General features: G+C 36.4%; 1 protein-coding gene across 7 annotated transcripts in view; it reads right to left on the minus strand.

Annotated features, from left to right (window-relative positions):
• FAM13A (family with sequence similarity 13 member A) overlaps positions 1-15,886 on the minus strand; it is a 146,712-nt gene that overhangs the window by 84,989 nt on the left and 45,837 nt on the right. For 4 of the 7 annotated variants that reach the window (XM_069093906.1, XM_069093920.1, XM_069093903.1 and 1 more), the window contains 2 exons: positions 13,204-14,007; positions 3,154-3,195 (listed from right to left, as the gene is read on the minus strand). In XM_069093906.1, coding sequence (XP_068950007.1) covers positions 3,154-3,195; positions 13,204-13,232 — 71 coding nt within the window. In that variant the 5' untranslated portion in view covers positions 13,233-14,007. The remainder of the gene's footprint in view (positions 1-3,153; positions 3,196-13,203; positions 14,008-15,886) is intronic. The other 3 variants (XM_069093915.1, XM_069093908.1, XM_069093924.1) reach the window with 2 other exon arrangements.

Here is a 15,886-nt window from a genome sequence, read left to right on the forward strand (position 1 = left end):
CAACTTATTATGATTCCATTGTGACCAACTGAACTAGTTCCTATTAGTTACTAGTGCTAAAGTAGGCTACATAGCTTAATATCTACCAAATATCTAATGGTTATCAGTATAAAATGACCACATTGTATTGCAGAATAAACATCAGTCCACATACATCCAGAAATATACCCTTATATGCTCTCCAATTATATGATTGGAAGGTGGGAATAGCTCCTGATCAAGACCAGGCTAACTGGCAGAAAATTAGTCTAAATCAATTGGATCACAAAGTGTCTCAAATGGCAACCTCAGATGTCACAAAGTAACAATGCAATAGACTACAAGTTGCTGAAGGACAATTTGTATTTGAAAATAAGACACTGGGCTGAGTGAGGTGCCCTTTAACAGAATTCTGAGTTGTCAATGGAGGATGCAATTGGATGATGAAACTGGCCTCCTGATAAACTTAAATGACAAAGGTACAACCATATATCACCTACAAAATAGAAACGGATGAAATTGTGCATAGAGAAGCAAAGGAAGAAGTACCATTTACATGGGAAAAAAATGAGAAAATTCATTCATGTCTTATTTCCCTATTTCACTCTCCTTTGAATTAAAAAAAAATTTTAGAACATGACTCTAAAGAAAAAATAAATAAATAAACCTTGAATTTAAATCTTGTGGTTTAGTCAGTCACGGTGGTAAGCCTGGGGATAAGGCAGAAACAGTCTGCCATCAAGGAGCTCACATTCTTATGGGGACACAGGACATAAGCAATCAGGTCCATCCCAGTGATTCTGAAGCTTTGGTTGTCATTGATCAAACACCATTCTCCAACCCCCATTAACCACTGCCTTATTACCATCCCTATGAACACAAGCCTCTCCCAACCCCAAGTGCTTGACCAACTCACCACTTCCCCTATACTCTTTGGAATGCCTGCTCAATAAACTTGCTTTTATCTTAAACCTTTTCCTTTCTCTTTCCATTTTCTTATACTCACTGAAGCCTTGCTCCTTATGTCACAACTTCCCTGGCCAGAACTGGTTGCACATTCACTCATGCCCTCTGACTTACTGTTGGGGGTGAGGGGTTGGAATACTCTTGAATCCCTTTGCCCCTTTATCCTGTCACTGATCTTAACTGTGCTAAGTCTCAGTCTTGGACTTCTGTCACTCATTGCCTTCACTCCTACTCACATACAGCCAAACAAAGCTGGAGAAAATAATAAAACCCTGCTGACTAGATCCACTACAAATTTGTGTTTTATGTCTCAGCTGGGTTCTCACTGCAGAAGGGCAAGCCTTTTATACCTCTCTGATTGATTCATTATCCCATTCACCACAGTGACTTTTCCAAACCTTTTCATTCCTCTTCAAATCTCACACAGCTTCCCCTCTCCTCCTTATCTGAGAACCTTGCCTCAAATTCACCTAAAAAAATTGAGGTCATTCACTAAAAGCTCCCTCTCTTCCCTCCTTATCTCACATTTCTCAGATTCCTTTTAGGACTCTCTCTTCCTGTACCACTGTCTCAAATGAAGAGGCAGCCTTTTCCCTTGTGAATGAAAACCCTTTTACATGCACAAGTGAACACATTCCAGTCAGTATTTTCCAGCAGATTACCTCCTATCTCATCACTATTCTTTCACTAATCTTCAATCTCTGCTCTCCTATTGCCTAAAAACATTCCCATGTCTTCCCAATCCTTAACAAACCCTCATTTGATCCATTTATCTCTGCTAGCCATTATCCTATGTATCTCCTCCATTTTGTGGTTCTAAAGTCCTTGAGAAAGCCATCTACAAATGGTTGTTTCTTCTTATTCTTTTCTTAACTGTGTTCTGGCTTTCTACCTCATCGTTCTGAAATTCTTCTCCAAAATTACTAATGGTCTTTTAATTGCTAAATATAATTGTCTTCCTAATTCTCATCATTCTTGGTCTTTCTGCAGTACTGTTTACTTTCTTCTCTTTGATACTCTATTCTAGGTACGTTTTTACAACATTACTCTCTCTCCTGGTTCTCCTCTGATTTCTTCTTGGTTTCTTTAGCTTTACCTTCATCCAGATCATGCCCACTTACAGACCCTCTAGGTTCTTTCCTGGGCCCTCTTCTGTTCTCCCTCTACCATTTCACTTGGTGATCTCATCAGCTCCCATGGATTCAATGATCGCCTCTAATCTCTAACCTCTCTCTTGACCTCTAATCTCACATCTCAAACTGTCTACTGGACATCTTGAATTGTATGCACATAGACATCTTAAGTTCAACATGTCCAATGGCCAGTGCCATTGGCCTTTTTGCTGTTCCTCACATAAAGACACTGCATTATCTCCTAACTCTGGGCATGTCCTCTATTCCTAGAATTCTTTCCCTTCTCACCTCCAGCTTGGCTTCCCTGACTTCCTTCAATCCCAGTTAAAGTTCCACCTTTTGCAGTAAGCCTTTCCTGCCCCCTGCCCCCTCTCCCCATGCTAATTTCTTCCTACCAAGGTTATCACCAGTTTATCCTGTTTGTGCGCAGTTGTCTGCATGGTGTCTCTCTCATTAGATTGTGGGGTCTTTGAGAGCAGAGAATATGTTTGCTTTTGTTTGTATCCCCAGAGTTTAGCACAATGGCCTGGCTTTTAATAAATGCTCATTGACTTGACTTTTCTGAAAGCCCAGTCTTACTCAATTCAGGTTTCCACATATACTGATTTTACTCTTTTAGAGACTTCAGACACTTAAAGTCTTGTTGACTTGCTACTTGACTCTGCAACTTAGAGCATTATAGAGCTACCTGAGACAAAAGGGGGGAAATGATATGCCCAGTCACAAAGCTAGGATCTGGCACAAGGAGGAATTAAACACAGGTCTTGACTCTGAGGCTAGTTCACTTCACCCTGTTAATAGTAAGACGGCGTCATAGAATAGAATGAGTTGAATAGAGAAGAGCAGAATTATCAGGTGATTTTCAGGTTAAAATTGCCTGACATCTGTATATCTCTCTTCTATCCTTTTCAATTGTTTGTTGGAAAATTTTCAAGTTCCCTGGCAGAAAATAGCAGAAGCTGATGGTCATGTCCTAATGTAGCCCTAGTTTCAGAATACATCATAAAGTAGATGACTAAATACATTAAAAGAACTCTTAAGCTCCTCTAACCCCCAAACAAATAAAAAAAAATACCTTAAATAAAAAGGTGACATGGGTCTTTCTTCTTCTTGAGAACTAGAAGGAAAATATATTTGATATTAGTATATAGTTGAGTATTTGCTTAAACAAGTTAATTTGCAGCAATACATCTGCTTTGTAAAACTAAAATTTAAGTATGGTATGAGTGGAACAGGATTCATTTTGGTACATTGATGCTAACTTTAGCATAGATTAAACTAAATTAAATATTTTTTTCCAAATGGAAATGATCACTCAGTTAACACAAGCTATCTCTTCCAGAGAAACTGAGTAGACTTGAGGTCTTTCACTTCAACCAGGATCATATTATTAAAGGGATGCATTTAACTACCATATCCCAGGAATAGAAATAAACACAATATTTAATTTTGTTAGAATTTTCCCAGTCCATGTGTTGTCTGAATTATTCAAATAAAATGAATTGTAGCTCATTATCAGCAAGGCAAAACTGATTAACAATAAATAATCAGTATGCATATGAAACTGTATGGGGACAATTTTTTTTTTTTTTGCACTTTTTAGAGGGGGCAAGGCAGAGCAATAGGGGTTAAGTGACTTGCCCAAGGTTACAGAGTTAATAAGTGTTAAGTGTCTGAGGCCAGATTTGAACTTAGGTCCTCCTGACTCCAGGGTGGATGCTCTATTCACTGTGCCACCAAGCCACCCCCAGGACAATTCTTTTAGCAACAGTAAAACACACTGATGAATGCAGTAACTAGGCACTTTGCTTCCACCCTCCCCTGCCAAGTTTCTCTGATAAGTTTCAGACCACATTAGTGAAATTTAAAGGTTCTACCAAGGCATAATTAAAATAAACTTTAAATCAAGATAAAATAATAATAAAATATACCTTAAGCAATATTTACACTAAAATATTTTAAGTTAAAATTTTTTTTGCATTAAAATCCAGACTTCATAGAAACAGAATTATTTTGTCCTTTATCAGAAATTGAGATTAAAAAAAATATCTGAGTGGATGGCACTGATTACTCCTTGCCCTGAAATACTGCAGAACTTAATACTCAATACTACTCTTATAGTACATCTATCAAATTGTGTTTTTACATACTTTTTATCGGATTTACTATTAGATTGTAAATTCATCAGCAAAAAGATGTATTATCATATTATTTATAGTGCATTAGGTGCATATAGCATCCTGCAGGTACATACATATTTGTTGATTTATCCTAGAATAACAGATTCTCAAGCTATGGTACAAAAAAAATCCCACAGCTAAGAGATATAGAGCTGAAAAAAAACCGATCTAATTGGTCCACTCTCTTACTCTCAGACTAGAAAGTTACTTTACCCCCTCCCACATTATACTAATAAGACAACAGATGATATCTACTAATAAATTATTGTTGACTACTATGTGATTGGAATCCACCAGTTTTCTCAAAGCTTTAGATTTCTTAAAGAAAAATTAGCTGTATCTATCATTAACTTGTCACCTTTGTAAACTTCTTACAACCATATATATGTATGTGTATTATACATATGCATCAAAAGAAACATGACTTATAGCAGAATCTCTAGTTTTTATTTACCAACTAGGATGGCTTTTATTTATTCAATAAATAAATTCAAGTTTAAAATGAGACAACAGTGAGACACAGTGGCCAAAAAAGCAAATATAATTTCATGATATATACTTATGTATAAATGTTGTATCCAGAACAAAGGAGAAAATAGTCTTACTGTGATCTACACTGGTCATACTCTGCCTTGAGTATAACCATCTACTTTAAAAGCCACTCTTGCCCTTTTAATATCTAGATAAGGATATGTATCTAGGAGAGGGTAACCAGAAGGGTGAGAGATCTGAAACCACATTATAGGCGACTCTTGACAATTCAATTGTCTGGAAGCACAAGTCTATTTCTGAGAAAAGCAGTTGCTGAGTTATGGCTGCCTTTATAGTTCACTTATTTGGGGTATAATTCTGCCTCAGAGTTCTAAGGGGAGCAGTGATTGAGTTAAATTTGACTCAAAGTTCCACTGTAAGACAGGAATTGTTCATTTGTATATGACAAGCTCTAGGACATTAGAATGAATAGAGAACATAGTTTGCTCCAGTGGTTTGCATATGAAGAATTAGTAAACTTTTAGGTTAATAACATGGGAAATCTAGACACCAGAACAGATTATGGTACAAATGTAATTTACCTGATTATAGGTAAAAGATGAGAATTTGTTTTATTAACCATAAGCTGTATCATGGTTGTTCAGAGAGGACTCAGATGCTGAACCAAGAAAAGTTCAGACAGAGAAAAAGAGAAGTGAAAAACAGATTCTTTAATTGTGTCAAAGAGAGTTGATAACTTCCTCTCTGCACTGTGATACAAATCAGATAGATTGGTTGACCAGTGAGAAGCTGTTCTCTACTGCCATCTACTCCTAAGAACAAGAAGAATTAATAGAGAATACTCTACCTTGACTGGCTGCTGAAAAGAATAAGGAATAGAAAAATGTATTCATCTCCTATTGTTATTCCTTGCTAAGAAGAAGAAAAGAGAAGATAACTTATCTTCATTGCTACGCAATATTGACAAAAGGAGAAAAGTCCTGCAAAGAAATAGAAGTAGAGAGAATTCTTGCCAACTTTCACCTCAAGGTCTTTTCCTTTCCCTAAAAGAGCCTAACATTATGATCTTGGCCTGAAGCTGGAAGTGTTGTCTACTACAGTAATAAGTCCAACTGAACTAGGGAAAGCTTGCAAGTCCAGATGAACTGAGGAAAAGCTTGGAAGCAGAGACTACCCAAAAGATTGTCTAGTGTGGTTGGGATGTGTTACTCAAGCTCATCTAAGGTTAGCAGTGGCATCTAGCCAATATTAACCATTCTATGCTATGCTCATCAGGGATCTTTTATGGATGGTTCCCAAAAGAGAAAGAGGAAAACAAAGTGTACTGTTCCAGAGCTGTCCCCTACCTGATCTAGGTGCATGTCTATTCTCCCTAACAACATTGTTTGCATTGTAGGGACAGTATAATTGAGAATTATGATTAGATATTATTTAACTATTGAGTGTTTTGTATTTTCAGTAAATGTTTTGGTTAAGACTAGATTAACTACCGTGTTTCCCCAATAATAAGACCTATCCCGAAAATAAGCCCTCCCCTTACTGTGTAAGATTCCTCTAAAATAAGCCTTCCCCCGAAAATAAGCCCTATTGAGATTGCTACTGTAGTGAAGGTGATCCCCTGCGCTACACGCTACATTACGGTACCCTCTGTATGCACCGTCCTCCCCCCCCGTGAAACGCACGCCACGCTCCAAGCTGCATCCAATCAGAGCTGCAGCAGTGAGCGTGTCATCCTGTTCTCCCCCAGTGATTTGCTTATTGAATAAAGGTACATTTTTTTGTTCACATTTACCTGTTTATTAAAATTGCTGTCAATGTTCATTAAAATAAGCCCTCCCCTGAAAATAAGCCCTCTGGTGTTTTTCTGTCCAAAAAATTTAATAAGACAGTGTCTTATTATCGGGGAAACACAGTATGAGTGGCTAATTTGTAAATATACAGACAGGAGTTCATAAATTCATGAGTTCATGAGCTGTAGTGTTGGTGAGAATAGTCCTTCTAAAGGGTTATCTCTAGGAACTTGAAAATTAGAAGAGTAGCTGCTACTTTTGGCAACCATCCCAACCTGTTGAAATGCCTTGAGGGGATAGAAGTGAGATAGCTTCAGTGTACAGAAAGCAAGAGAGAGAATCTGGTATGAGCTGGAGTTAGTACTGTGCTTGGATGACATAAAGATAGGTTGACAGAACGAGACTTGTTCAAAGTCAAGAAGAAGGCCACGCTCTTTAAAAACTGAGAGATATGAAAGTTGCCTTCGAATATTAGAATGACTTTTATCAGAACGAGTGATATGCAATCCATGACATGATGTCTAAGTGGTATTTTTTCTATTTTGTTCACATATAAATGTAGTGATTTTATTTTTCCCCTGAAGAATGCTTTAGCTACATCTCAGAAATTATGGCATGTTGTTTCATCATACTTTTCATTCATATAATTACTATTTTTTTATGTTTTGTTCTTTAATGACTATTTAGTATTCTATTGTTAGGTTTAGATTTAGGTCTGTGAGCTTTGTTTGTCCACTCTGAACAGATTAACATTTTTATTGCATGATGGCCTTTAAAGGGTGAATTTTTGTTTCTGCATTTTCAATTTTGTTTGCAATATCTCTGTGCTGTAATACATTACAAGCACTTGTAAAAGTTGCATGTGGCCATGAGATATACATATGTATATATATATATATATATATGTATGTATTATATGTATACATTCATTCCCAGTCCTTACCAAAAAGACATGTGATAAATTTTTTTCATTTTAGTTTCTCTAGTAATTTGTCCAATTCAGTATTTTCCATTTTGTTTATATTTCTCTTAGACTTATCCAAAACTGAGAGGAACATGAAATCTCCTGCCACTATTGTCTTCTTGTAATATAGTTATTTTTTTCCTTTATTGATTTAGATATTAAGACTTTTGGAGCATGTAAGTTCAATACTAATATTGGTTTGTTGTCTATGATTCTTTTTTTTTTTTTTTGCTTTTTGGAGGGCAATTGGAGCTAAGTGACTTGCCCAAGGTCACATGGCTAGTTTTGTGTTAAGTGTCTGAGACCAGATTTGAACTCAGGTCCTTCTGACTCCAGGGCTAGTGCTCTATTCACTGTGCCACCTAGCTGCCCCTATGTTGTCTATGATTCTTTTCAACATAATGTAGCTTCTTTATTTATTCTTTTATATGCTGTGATTGTTTGTTTTTGCTTTGTCTTATAGCATAGTTATAACGTCTGCATTTTAAAAATTATGTGATTACTTAGGTTCTGTGCCCCTCCCCCAATTCCTTATTTTTATTCTTTGTGTCTTTTTAAATGTGTGGGGTTTTTTGTTCGCAACAGTGTGTTTTTGTTTTCTTAAATTTTTTTTTTCATTTTATTGGATTGTTTCATTCATTAACATTTAATGTTATAAAGAGCTAGGTTTATATTTTCCTCTACTTGTCTCTTCTTTTTTTCTCCAGATCAGGATTTTCCCCCTTTTCCTCTATAAACAAAATACTTTGTCTCAGGTTATTTTAGCTTAATCTACTTTATAGAAACCTCATTCCTCTCAGCTCTCTTCCTCTCGTGCCCAAGCCCACTCCTCCCATACTCTTTTCTGCAGTTTTGGAGTTTTGCTTATTAGTTCCTTTTTTCCTCTTCCTTTTTTCTAGTTATTTAATGCATCTCCCTCTTTATTTTCCTCTCAGTTAAACAGTCAAGCAAAATCTCCCTTCCTCTCCTTCCCTTCAACTTATTTCATTTGTTAGTTTTTTTAAATTTCTCTACCTTTTTCTAAAAGAATTTCCTCCTCATTCCCTTCATTATTTATCTTACATTTTCATCTATTCTGAACTTTTATTCTTTGATTCATAGACCTTATAACTTCCTTTCTTTATTCTTTGTATTCCTACAAAGTGGGATTAAATCTTCTAAGGTATCTACTTTGGGCTCCCTCTTCTATTCACTTTCTGTTATTTTCTTGTAGATCTTGACTCTAGAAACCTTGTTCTATTTTGCCTCACTCTTATAAATGCCAGTTCCAGTAGGTGATAAGATTATTGCCCCATGGTAGGAATTCTTCTGTGTCCATGATTGTGCAGTTCATCATTAATCTTTGTCTTACCTATGCTCATTTCTCCCTATTTGCCTTTAAATATCCCTCTTCATACTCTCCTGGGTGTCAGCTGATCCTGGAAGTTCTGATTCCTCCAAGGTGCCTTCTCTTAGCACCAAATCCTAGCAGATTATACCCATTGTAAATTCCTTACTTCCCTTTATAGAACATTTCTCTTTCCCCATGACAGCATCTTTCAGGGATATCCCTTTCCCACCACAGAAGTAAGATTTCTTTTTTTCTTTCCCTTTGACTTCTTCCCTTTCCCTCTTTACCAATTCTCCTCTAGGACCCCTTCTTCTTGACAGACCAAGGAAGTTATATTTCCTTCACTGTTAATTTTTGACTTGGTTAGGGTACATCATATCTTCCTTTTATCTCCATCCTCCACTATTTTCTTTTTGTTTGCCCTCTCATTTTGTAATTCTGTCCCATAAAAACAAACAAACAAACAAACAAAAAAACATTTATGGGGTGGCTAGGTGGCGCAGTGAGTAAAGTGCCCACCCTGGAGTCAGGAGGACCTGAGTTCAGTTCTGGCCTCAGACACTTGACACCCACACAAAAACAACTAGCCATAACCTTGGGCAAGTTACTTAACCCCAACTGCCTTCCAAAAAGGCAAAAATCAAACAAACAAACAAAAAAAACCAAACAACAAAAAAGGTGGAATATTGTGAGGTTTAATCCATGGCATTTGGAGCCTATTTTTCTACCATTACTCCTACTTCATTTCTGTTTTCATCCTTGTCTCTATCCTTTAAGATAGAAATATTTGAATGGTTTCTCTATTGTTATTTTGTTATTGTTCTTGGTTGCTGTATTTGTTTACTGTCTTATAAGTCTGTTGTCTAGGCTTTTTGAAAAGTAATTATTTGTTCAGTTCTGGTTTTCTTTCTAAGATTGCTTCAGATACTTCTTTTTATTGAATGCCCCCTCCCCTTTCAACAGTTAAATTCAAGTCTGTAAGGTACATCACTTTGGACTATATCTTGAGCTCCTTTGCTTTTCAAAACACATTATTCTATTTCATCCTTTAATTTCTGGTGAGTTCAGAATACTCCTACTATTTGAATTTACTTTATTTCTGAAAGTCTTTCTTTTGGTTGTTTGCAAAATTTCTTTACTGTCATTGACTTGTTAAATTTAATCACTATATGTCTTAGACTTTGGAGGTGGTTGGTGTGGCAGCTCACACAACTTCCTGCTTCTACTCCACCATCTTGGCTCTGCCCCCAATGTCTTGGACTTTGAAGCATAGTTTTTATTTGTTTTGTTCTATTTTTTTCTGGAGGAAATAATTGGATTATTTAGATTAGCACTTTATTTTCTCTGTTCAGAAGTTCTGGAAAGGTTTTATGTATTTTTTGCATTATACTGGTCAAGAGTTTTTTTTTTACTTATCATGTTTTTTTGGGAAACCTATAATGCTGAAGTTGTTTCTCTATATATCCTATCTTTGACATCAGTGTTTCGCTAGTAAGGAGATAATTTTTTCTTTTAATGTTATTGTTTTTGTTTTTTTCTTTGAGGTTATCCTTCTCTTCTTTGTTTTTGTATTCCCAGTTATCCTCTTTTTTGCTGTTTCTTTGGTGACATCATCATGGGTTGAATGGTTTTTATTATGTCAATTATTTCTGCTGTGCAGGTCACAAGTTTTATTTCTCTTTTAAACTATTCAAGAATATCCCACTGTTATTCCATGATCTCTTGGGAATCCCCATGATACTCTGCTTCATCAGATGTTGATTACTTTTCCTTTATATGGCAAAATTTGTTTATGAATATCTACACTCATTTAGTGGATCTGCAGGCCATATTCCTTTCTGTTATAATTATACGCTCTATTTGCCTTTAAATGAATTTTTTTTTAATCGTTTGAGATCTTTGGTAATTTCAGTCATTTTTCTATATTTTCTCTTATTGCTCCCTTTTTGACTCCTTCCCATTTGATTTTTTTTTTCTCTCTGAAAGTTGGACTTCAAAACTATCTCAGTGTCCTTATATGCTAAGCAATTCACATTTTACTGCCCTCAGTCTTTGCACCAAGTGACTGCTGGGGGACAGAATTGGCCCTAGTTGGAAAATGGGTTCTTTTGTTCAGTCTTGTAGAGTGCCACACATACTTTCTGCTTCACTTCCCTCTATTCCTTAGTTCTCTGGCTGAGCTCTGTTGCAGCACAGAGCACTATCATACTACTATATCAGTTTGAGCAAGCATTTGCTTTTTGGCTTTTTGCAGCACATGGTGGGGGTGGTACAGGTTGAGGAGGAATAGTTAAGTTCTGTTGAAACCTAGTAGACTGGCTTGTGCAGTCCTACTACTGCAGAAGCATGGTGGGTGGTAGGAAAAGGGTACTGAATGAAGATATTAGGAGCCAGGGAATAGCCTTTTCTGCTGTTAGTTCATTGAACTGTTATCTTGTTAGAGTTCTTAGTATCCCAGATCAGTGGTGTCAAACTCTAATAGAAATGGGGACAGAGTTACTTAAACGTACATAAGAATTCTTGCAGGCCACATATTGTATTACAAAGCAGCATATTAATATTGTCTATGTTTTGTTGCACTTTCATTTACTTTGCTAAATATTTCCCAATTACAATTCAGTCTGGTCCAGGATGTACTCAGGAGTGTTGTAGGCTGTATGCCGCCTGCAGGTTACATATTTGATACCTCTGTCCTAGACTATGGAGATAGTTGGAATTACTTTATTTCTTGCTCATAATGCCTCTTCTGGAGAAATTTGAAAAATGTCTGTATCATGTGACCTTGAATTCATTGATGATCTCTTAATTGACAAATCTAATTCTAATGGCTTTTTCTCAATCCTTGTTTTTTTTTTTACCTCTATAGCCTTTGACAATATTCATCCCTCTCCCCCCACCCCAACCCCACATTGATACTTTCTTCTCTCTAGGTTTTCTGGACACTGCTTTATCCTGGTTCACTTCCTACCTTTCTGACCTTTCTTCAATTTCCTTTGCTGGATCTATGGTCAGGCATTCCCACTCACTATGGGTGTTCCACAAATCTCTGTCCTGCACATTTTTAGCTTCTCCTCCTATACTATCTCACCTGGGGAGCTCATCTGCTCTCACGGATTCAATGACCATCTCTATGCAGATGATACTTAGGTCTACTAATCTAGAGCTCACCTTTCTCCTCACCTCCAGTTTCATATCTCCAACTGCCCATTGGACATCTCCAATTGAATACAACTATTTTAAACTCAACATGTCTAAAACTGAGTTCATTATCTTTCCCCTCAAACCTTCTTTTTTGCCTGCCTTCCCTGTTAGTGTTGAGTGCCACCATTTTTCTAGTGATTTCAGGCTGCTAGTCTGTGTGTCATCCTCAACACTTACTCTCCATTCCACCCCCAATTTGTTGTCAAATCCTGTTGATTCTGCCTTTACAACATTTCTCATATGTGTCTCCTTCTCTCTTCTGACACTGCCACCATCCTGGTTCAGGAGTTCATCACTTCATGGCTAGATTATTGGGATAGCAATATGGTTGGGACCCTCTGCTTCAAGCTCCTCCCAACTCTATTTCAGCCTCCACGTAGCTGCCACTAAAGTACAGGTCTCACTTCTTGATTCAGCAAAATCCAGTGTCAAATAGAAAATCCTCTATTATGTGCCAGGTACTGAGGTACGTAGGAAAGCATCAGAGATACATAAATGAAACAGTCTCTGATCTCAAGGAATCTGAGAAAGATAACATGTACACATTTATATGCACACAGAATACATATTAAATAAACAAGATCATTTTGCTTCCATGAGGAAGTTTTCTCTGTGGGGTAGATGTTACTCTTTGCATTAACACATGAAGAATTAGCAAAAGAGAATAACATATGGTGACTTTTTACAATTTCCCTTTACCACAAGATAGATATTGATTAAAAAAAATTGCCTAGATGTGAAATCTCAAGAGGTAGCATCCTCAGGAATATATGAAACAGTCTAGCTTTTCAGCATCACTTAAACTAAATCTCCATCTTTGACTATTTTACCATATTGCGAATGAGTTAATCAAAGGCTTCCTGAAAACCTGCCTAATCTATTCCTTGTTTTCTCTTCCTCAGGTACTCTGAAATTTCACTTATCTGCTGTTTCTTCCTATATTCATTTGTATTCAATAAAGAGGGCAGTTGAGCAATCCTATTTCCCAGGAATCGAATGAGAGTCAGAAATAAAATTAGTCACTCTGACTGTTTGGAGGAAAATAAAAACCCTTTTAAACAGACACACTTTTAACATATGACTTAAGTATCAGCGATGTAACTGGCAAAGTTCTATGGTTTGCATGTTAATCAGGTAAGACATAATGAAACAAGATAAAAATGAATACCTTTGCAGAGGCATGATTTCACAAGCCATTGCAGTAGCAAAGTTTACAAGGGGATCATGGAACTGCTGCTCCTGTCACAGATCTGGTAGTTTCTGATTTCAGGCAATTTCTTCTAGAATGGGTCTGAACCCCAAGGACTGTGTTGGGACTGGCAGCTGGAGGCGGAATGCTGCAAACTCGTAGCCAAGGGAGTCCGCGAGGTCCTGAAAAATCGAGCCTGCTACTTCTCGAGGTCCACACAGTTCTTCCAGCAGGGATATTTCTCTTCAAATCACTCTGCAGTCCTCTTTGACCTTTTGTTCCGAGGAAGCAGCTGCACTGGACAGCCAATCAGAAGGAGCAGGGGCCGCAGTTCTGCATACTTACCTCCCTCCTTCTACGTAGGGGCTTGCCATCCTGGTAACTGGAAACTTTCACTCCAGGAGTCCCACAGCCAACCCTGTCAGTCTGGGGAAGGCAACCAATAACTGCTTTGGAAGAAACCTTCCAAACCTCCAAGCATGACAGAGATTGCCAGCAAGGAAAAAAAAAAAAAAACGAAAAAAACACAAACCGTTTACCAAGGCAAGGCTGTACCTCTCCTGGGCTAGACTCTCAGAATCTAAAGGACTGATTGGCAGGAGCTGGTAGCAGTCAGCTTGTCTAAAAGACTCTCTTCTACTTCTGCGTGTACAGACTTGTGTTTCCTGCTGATGTTTATTTACACTGCAGTACTGACTAAGTAGGGACATCCCATCTGGCTTGCAGTTTTCACTCCTGGTACTCCTTAAGGGAGCAAATGATGCAAGATACTTCACTAGTCTCCTAGAGAGCAAAAACTACAGTTACTTTCTGTCATGACATTGATAAAATCTCTTATTTTTCTTTTTTTAAACAATAGATTATATTAATAATAATTAATAGATTATTTTTTAAGTGTCATTCTCTTTCACTTAGAAACCTTTCTTATATTTGAAGATGACTGTCATTTCCACCAGAGGAAAAAAAATAATAATTAATAGATTATTTTTTAAGTGTCATTCTTTTTCACGTAGAAACCTTTCTTATGTTGGAAGATGACTGTCATTTCCACCAGAGGAAAAAAAAACAATAATTAATAGATTATATTGACTTACACAGAAATCCTCTTTAAAATCATTCCCCCCCTAAATATGTCAGATACAATTTCACTACTCTTATTTTTTTAAATATATGTTACTTAAGAAACCAATAGCATATCCCACTAATAGGACTATGTCCTAAGGATATTAAAAAGGGAAAGAAAATGACCTATCAGCAAAAGAATGTTCATTGTAGTTTGAATAGTAGCAATAACTGAGAACTCCCACTATAACAGCCTATATGTTAAAAACTTGTCAAGAGGTGAAATAACTCAAGCAAATATTATTGTGCTCCAAGAAATGATAAAGATGAAAGCTAAATACAAATATGAGAAAATGAAAATCATGCCAGAATCTTACAATTAGGAGATCTCAGAAGATTTGTATTCTACTAGCTACCTGAAAAATAATCTCTCCCATAAAGTGATGCAAAATGGGAAAAAGCAGAATTAAAATAATATAAACATTATGAACTAACAACAACAACAATATAAATAGATTTTTTTAAAGAGGCAGAGTATCAGAGTAGATAGCAGAAGAGGCTTCTTCACAGATACTTCCCTAGACCAAAGAAATAACAAGTCTGATTTTTAAAAAATATAAAAATCTAGTAAAATACAGGAAGCAAAGATCAAGAAAGACAGAAATAAGTGATAACATATGGAGGGGTTAGTATGCCATCTTGGACATGAACGCAGGAAGACTTAAACTACATGCAACTCCAAGCAAGTCACTTATTTGCTTAATTTTTTGCCCATAAATTCGCAAAATGCACATAGCATCTACATCACCATGTTGTTGTGGGAAACAGCATGGCATAATGGATGGGATGGATGGGGTACTGTACCTGCAGTCAGAAAAGTCTCTGTTTGAATTCTGCCTCAGATATTAACTAGCTATGTGCACAAGTTTTCTTCATGACTTCTGAGGTTCCTTCTAATTCTCCAGTCCTAGAATTAGAAGCACTTTGCAAATTTTAAAAGATTATATAAAGTTCTCTTATTTTTATTTTTTTTAAAGTTCATATAGAACTTGAACAAAAAGGGTAAGAGGTTTAGAATTTACATTTTGTGTTTTACTTTGTTTTTTATTCTGTTTTGGTATTATTAAGTTCATAATGAAATAATTCTAACATGCTTGCTAACATAATTTCTTTATGGCTTTCTATTAATTATTGGATGTTTCCATTTTTTATTTTATTCAGATATCTCATTAAAATTAAACACAGGGCATGCATGAGAAAAGTGTTTAATAAACCTTAAAATGCTATGGAACCATGAGTAATAACCACTATGGGCCAATGCTGGAACTAGAATGAGGATTGCATAATTCCTAATTTATTCCTAATTTTCCACAGAATTATAATCCCTCCTCCAAATTCAATTGAACACAACAAACATTAAGTAATTTACTCACTGTGTGAAGCATCCTGGTGTATTAGAATTAATCAAATGACCTGGTTTTAAATCATATCTTTGCCATTTTTGACTTTGGTAAGATATTTAACCATTATGGGCCCCTTGGGTTCCTCATTGCAGTATGAAAACATCAAATTAGATAATCTTAATCTAAATCATAATTAT

Source organism: Petaurus breviceps, unplaced genomic scaffold (assembly GCF_028583685.1).
Source record: "Petaurus breviceps papuanus isolate PSGF00001 unplaced genomic scaffold, PetGlider_PUasm1.0 126, whole genome shotgun sequence".
Lineage (NCBI taxonomy): Eukaryota > Metazoa > Chordata > Mammalia > Diprotodontia > Petauridae > Petaurus > Petaurus breviceps.